The following is a 6,262-nucleotide window of genomic DNA, read 5'->3' as shown; positions in this document are numbered from 1 at the left end:
CCTGGACTACGTGCATAAGTTGTACCGCGGGTACAGATGGTCATCGAAACTCCTCCGTCTCCAAGCACGGTTCCCCTCCATCGCGTGTGCGTTATTGTTGTGGGCCTGCTGTGATACTGTACACGAGAATCACCATGTATTCCCCCTTTACTAGCGTGCACTTGCTCATTTATTAATGCCCAAGTATCAATCTTCAAGCTCTATACAAGGGTCTAGATAACAGGTGCAGTTGGACCCGGGAGCCAAAACTCCACTCCCATTTTGAACCTTCTTTTAATGAATGGTCGTGTGCATCATCATGATGCAGAAGCTCGAGAATACCCCATGTTGAAAAAAAAAACTCAGGAAACCAAAACGCACGCCACTAAATGAAAGACGCAAACTAAACATTGATGTAGTACACATTAAGCGACATGCTTTGACTCGGAAGGTTTTGATCGACAAGCTAGATGACATTGACGGCGATCTTCATGTTGGCCTGGCAGTGGCCGCGCACGGTGCAGATGAAGTAGTGCGTGCCCTTGACGAGCTTCACCTTGTCGTGCCCGCTGCGCAGCGCCTTCTTGCCCTTGGGCAGCAAGCAGCTCCGGTACGCCGCCGCGTCCACCGCCGCCACGTCGTGCACCGCGCCGTTATACTTGAACTCTGCAGAATGAACAGCAGGCGCATCAGACACTTCGCTGCATCGATCTTATCAGGACTCACCGGATTTAACTCACCGAGCACGTCGCCAGCGCGGAACGTCTTGCCTTTGGTCCACCCGGCGACGTTGAACTTCCAACCCCCGTAGTCGCCGACCGTGTATTTCGCTGCTTCGGCGAGCGGCGGGCCGCCGCTCATCACAAGAAAGCCGATCAACAGCACCGCCGCGCCGAGAACGACGGCGCCATTGCTCGCACTGCCTCTTCCCAGAGCCATCGCGCTCGCACCGCTAGCTACAACGACGACGGTGACAGTGGGACTTGAGCTTGCAGAGAAGATTGATGGAGCGTGGCCTTTTATAGCGCGTTCTGCCGCGGGCGGATAGGAACGCAGAAATGAAGGATTAACAGTCGTACTTAGGAGCGAGCGCCAGTGGAGTGGAGTTGGTGGCCGTGAATCCGGGCGGCCGGCGCTCCGGCATTGTCAAGTTGTGTCCTGCTTTGAGCACCGAGCTAAGTAATCAGACGTTCAGAGCTAGCCGGTGGCGGGGAGCGGGGAAACGCAACAGAACAAAAAGGATGAGCTCTCCCAGGAGTAAAATACTGAAATACAGTCTCGTGCTTGTACCCAGGATTGCTCGTCGGTACATGTAAATCTGCAACTCAAAGAAAAAGGTAAGCAGTGCCGACATATACTTGAGGCCACCGAAGACTTTACTGGAGGATTCTTGTGCGCAGATTAAGCTTTTTATTTACCTCGCGGAGATGTAAAGTTTACTCATTCTCAGTCTGGGGTACAATCATCAACATATGCAGAAATTAAATGGATGCGAAAAGTGTGCTAGGTTTAGATCGTTCCATTCTTATTCTGAAGCAAATTAAGTATCACTGAATCCATTATCATGCTAGAGTAGCGTGTTAGGCTAGAGCATTTATATGTCTATTTCGTTGAGAAGCTAGACTGATCTCTTCATGGAAATAAAGGAAAAGTTTCTTTAGCTAGTGCAGGTGCAGGCGTGCAGCTTTGTGAGGGAGCAGAGATGGCAGCAGACTGAAGTTCTATTGCTTTGCCGTTGGATCGGTCTTGTGTCGGAGTTTATCTTTTCAGTAGACTTGTCGTGGACGCGAAGTATTATTATTTCTTACACAGTGTCAGTAATTAAAGCTTTTGTGTTCTGATTACATTTCTTCAGGCAAAATGTTCTGATTTACTTTAAAACGACAATATCTCCAGATCTGCTGAATTTTGCAGATGCCCTCTCCAGTGTTTAATATGCCAGGCCGTTTTGGGTTTAAACTAGTAAGTGTGCACGTGCAACGCACTGTCTCTTCTTGACAATGATGTGAACAAATCTTTTCTACAGATTTAACCAAGAAAATAAGTGCAAAATGTTATATAGCATTAACACATAGACACTGCGATTGTATGTATCTCGTAATCTGACCAATGGAGTTTTTTTGCCTGAAGCAACTTGGGAGAGAATGTAAAGTATTCATCATGGTATATGCATAAATAATGTTGGTGTATGTAGAATTAATAGACACATGCATATTTAGTCAATTGAAAAGACTTGCATGGACCTTAAATTTCATTTCCTTTCTACCATTCCAACTTTAGAACTCATCTTATGCAGGATCAAAAAAACATAAGATCATGTTTGTAGATGACCTCTAACAATCTTATTTACGCAAAGACTAATTAGAAAAACTTGTTGGCCTGATTCCCCAAGGAAGATGAGAAAATCATAAATTGCCATGGCTATTGCCCTAAACCTTCTGCCTTTCACTCATTAATATTACCAACTTCCAAGCCAAATGAAGAAGAATTACCTCATGAAAAGGGTGCCTTGTATAAGCATGCCTATCGCCAAATGAGATACATAATTGGAACAGAAGTAATATGGTGTGCTTTGTCCTTACGTTTATGTATGCCTATCTCCGCAAGGTCTGGTCCAGTATGTTTTACTGTGGGGTGCAGTCCAGAAAATTCAGATGCAACCGAGGGTGGGGAACACGTTTCATTGGCGATGGAATGCAGCCAGAGTTTACTCTACCTCGTCCACCTACAAAATGCTATGCTTCTGCGTTGTCAATTCGAGGGGCACTAACAATTGGTGCACCGATGAATTGCAATTATTTTCATTTGGTTGGCTCTGCAGCATAGACCAATGTGCAACCTGTTCTTTTAGCTTGCAGGAGGATGAAATGACTGCTCATATATTAACTCAATGCTCCTTCTCAAGGAAGGAGTTTTTCCCTCCCCTTTCGTTTGCGATGTATTGAGCTCTTGTAAAGCTTTCCTTCCTTCAATATAAGAATGGTACGCGACTTTCTCACTCTCGAAGAAAAGTATGGAGCAGAAAACTTCTTGGCTCCTCCAGCTTATCGGAATATCATCAATAATCTAACCGAGTGGAGCTTCGTATCATGTCAGTACTACTTCTAGACTTTTGGCCATCCTTTGACTCCATTAGTACATTCACTTTCTGCATACAAAGAGAAGAGGATTTAACCAATCAATATAGCAAACTGAGGACTGTGACTTGTAAAAAGGAGTACAGTGATTGTTCCATTCAATACACCCTTGTTCGTATAAATGCAGCCTCTTAAATATTTTTTTATCCACAACAAAATCTTTATTACAAACCTCGCAAAGTTATCCATCATAGTTTGATCATTAAAGCATCGAATCCCAAAATTAAACTATAACTCTGTTAGACACATCTCTACTTACTTATAAAAACAAGATTACTTGGCAGGAACATTTAACCTCAGCCGCGAATTGTTGTGGATCCAATGAACGAGCACGCTCCAATGACGAGCACCTCAACGCACCGCTAATCTCTCAGCTAATCCCTTCCCGTAACCATAGCTATTGCACGCCCGAAAAAATCCTCCACGATCTCAGGTAAAAAAGAAGTCCTCCACAATCTAACACTCGGCGGCTCAACCGTCGCTCCCGGCGAACTGCTCTCACCCTCGCCAGGACGCCCGCCGTCTGCGCCCCGGCCAGCCACGCACCACCATTGGGGAGCCGCCCTGACCCTCCCCTGGACTCAGCACCACCAGCGACCTCCGCTGATTCTCCACAGGAGGACGCGAAATCCATCGCAATCCGTTGGTCTACACACTTCGGTATACCGCGGCCTGTTGGTGTACACGATCTGGTATGCCTTGTTGATAAATTAATCGAATATTCAAGATCAACCAAGTGTCTGGTAGTTTTTTCCCCCGCACAACCCTCTCAGCAATTTCAATTGCATTTGAAGCAGACCAACCTGTAGGGACAGCCTTTCATGCTGACACGCAGATGCTATTGTCCTACAGGCTCCACAGGGGCACCGTGTATTTCCAGAGAGGAAATGTGGCCATTGATTATAGCAAACACTTTACTGAATTAGTAAAACTAAATTAATCTCCAAGTGCCACTATGCATCGATGCAACTTGCATTATGACCCGATTGGGATGCTGGCAAGGCAAGCTTCTTTCATACGGAGATAGGCTGGTCTTGATAAATTCAGTGCTGACAAGTCTACCGATGTTCATGCTATCTTTTTTTGAAATACCCAAAGGGGTTAAGAAAAGATTAGACTTTTATCGATCTCGTTTTTTTTGGCAGAACGATGAGCTAAAACGAAAGTACAGATTGACTAAATGGAACATTATTTGTAGACCCAAGGAGCAAGGGGGGTTGGGGGTGGAGGTTTTGGAACTGAAAAACAGATGTTTGTTAAGTAAATGGTTATATAAACTTCTTAATGAAGAAGGAGTTTGGCAAGAACTTTTACACAATAAATACCTCAAGAACACGACTTTGTCACAAGTGACTACGAAACCAACCGACTCTCCCTTTTGGAAAGGACTCATGGGAGTGAAAGACGATTTCTTCTCACGAGGTTCGTTCACAATTGGGAATGGCCAGCAAGTACGCTTTTGGGAAGACATTTGGCTGGGCGATGCTCCTTTAGCGTCCCAATATCCTTCGTTATATAATATCGTCCGACGAAAAAATGTTTTAGTCGCCGGTGTTCTTTCAAATACACCTCTGAATATAGAGTTTAGAAGGACTTTGACAGGAAACAAGTGGGATGCTTGGATTGCGTTGGTCCAACGCCTTATTCTTGTAACCTTGTCAGAGGAGAAGGATATTTTTGTATGGAAGTTAACAACATCTGGATCTTTCACGGTAAAGTCCATGTATGAAGATTATATGAACGGTCGTACGATCTATCTTCGTAAATATATTTGGAAACTTAAGATACCACTGAAAGTCAAGATTTTTATGTGGTTTCTTCATAGAAAAGTTATACTCACTAAAGATAATTTAGCTGCTTGAAATTGGAATGGTTGCATGAAATGTGCGTTCTGTGATTCATCGGAATCAATCAATCATCTGTTCTTTGATTGTCCCTTCGCTAAACTTATTTGGAGAGTTATTCAGTTTACTTTCAATATTGTTCCTCCAACAAATGTTACAAATATGTTTGGAAATTGGTTAAACGGAGTTGACAAAGTGTCCAAGTTCAGAATTAGAATTGGGTTTTGCGCGCTCATGTGGGCTATATGGAACTGCCGCAATGATATTGTCTTTAACAAGAGTACGAACTCAAATTTTTTACAGGTTACCCGTATGGTCTCACACTGGATCCACGAATGGTCGCTTTTACTGCCGGAGACGCAACGCGAGCCTATGCATGCTGGATGCCGCCGGCTGGATGCGGTGGCACGGGCTATATACAACCAGGATGGCTGGCGTCCTGTTAAACGACTTTCAGATGTATAAGCGAGTCTCTCTTATTTTCCATTGGCTAGTTTTTGTGTACACGCTTTGTGATTCGTGAATTGTAAAACTAAGGATTATGTTATCTGGGTAATAAAAGAGGGCTGCGTGCATCGATTGATGCAGAGGCCGGGGTCAGCCCCCATTTCGAAAAAAAATTATGACCCGATTAAATCTTGTTCCATGTTCTCCTGTTATTCAACTTTATGTCAAATATTGTTCATTTTGCTGGCTTTCCTATATTAGTGGACACAATAAAACAATTTTGGAATTAACGATATGTCATCTCAGTTTTATTTAGTTGCTATAGACTGGTCAGGCTTTTTATTTTATATTTTGGAGACTCCTGAAGTCCTTTTGGCTTCACAACTTTCAGAATCTGCAAAGTCAGTAACATGGCTAACTTGGCTATTCTGTCAACCAGTTTTAAGAATTATTTACCACAACATAAATCTTGAAATGTAATCTCACCAAGTATATAAGGAAACCTGCTGTATCACAAACACCTTAAAAGGTTTAGAGGACACGTCCATCCCTTTATAATGGCAGCGTAAAATTTCCAAAATGACTGTAAGAATTATTTAGCCCAATATCAATCTTGCTATGTAATCACACAAGTATATAAACCTCTTGTATCACATACACGTGAGAAGTTCAGAGGTCAACCATTTCTTTATAATGATTGAGCAAAATTATCCAAATTAACTGATGGTATGTTTTGTTGCTTTGATGCTTTTACTTATTTTGAGTGTGCAAATATTTTGACCAAATCTTCAAAATGCTTTTTCTGCATCTCACGTAATTTGGGGCCTCGGTGTTCCCCTTAAGTGCAGTGAACAT

The 6,262-nt window shown here is 43.3% G+C and overlaps 1 protein-coding gene across 2 annotated transcripts; it reads right to left on the bottom strand.

The window, feature by feature from the left end:
• Positions 1–229: 229 nt before the first annotated feature.
• LOC127309348 (basic blue protein) lies at positions 230–1,250 on the bottom strand. Of its 2 annotated transcripts, XM_071821650.1 has the most exons (3): positions 1,059–1,250; positions 720–931; positions 230–645 (listed from the first exon to the last, which is right to left on the bottom strand). In XM_071821650.1, the coding sequence occupies exons 1-3, from the start codon at positions 1,121–1,123 to the stop codon at positions 446–448; spliced, it is 477 nt and encodes a 158-aa protein (XP_071677751.1). In that variant the 5' UTR covers positions 1,124–1,250; the 3' UTR covers positions 230–445. The 2 variants fall into 2 exon arrangements, with proteins under 2 accessions (XP_071677751.1, XP_051196190.1); XM_051340230.2 differs by having other exon boundaries at positions 720–1,248.
• Positions 1,251–6,262: the final 5,012 nt, after the last annotated feature.

Source organism: Lolium perenne, chromosome 6, assembly GCF_019359855.2.
Source record: "Lolium perenne isolate Kyuss_39 chromosome 6, Kyuss_2.0, whole genome shotgun sequence".
In the NCBI taxonomy this organism is placed as follows: Eukaryota; Viridiplantae; Streptophyta; class Magnoliopsida; order Poales; family Poaceae; genus Lolium; species Lolium perenne.
This window is presented reverse-complemented; position numbering and strand designations above follow the sequence as displayed.

What these genes read in the sequence shown, in the direction of transcription:
- LOC127309348 (XM_071821650.1), bottom strand. Translation starts at nt 1,123, where the DNA reads ATGCCGGAGCGCCGGCCGCCCGGATTCACGGCCACCAACTCCACTCCA. An exon ending in CCACTGGCGCTCGCTCCTAA is followed by an intron (nt 932 to 1,058) that starts GTACGACTGTTA and finishes CGTTGTAGCTAG; the next exon opens with CGGTGCGAGCGCGATGGCTC. An exon ending in CCGCGCTGGCGACGTGCTCG is followed by an intron (nt 646 to 719) that starts GTGAGTTAAATC and finishes TTCATTCTGCAG; the next exon opens with AGTTCAAGTATAACGGCGCG.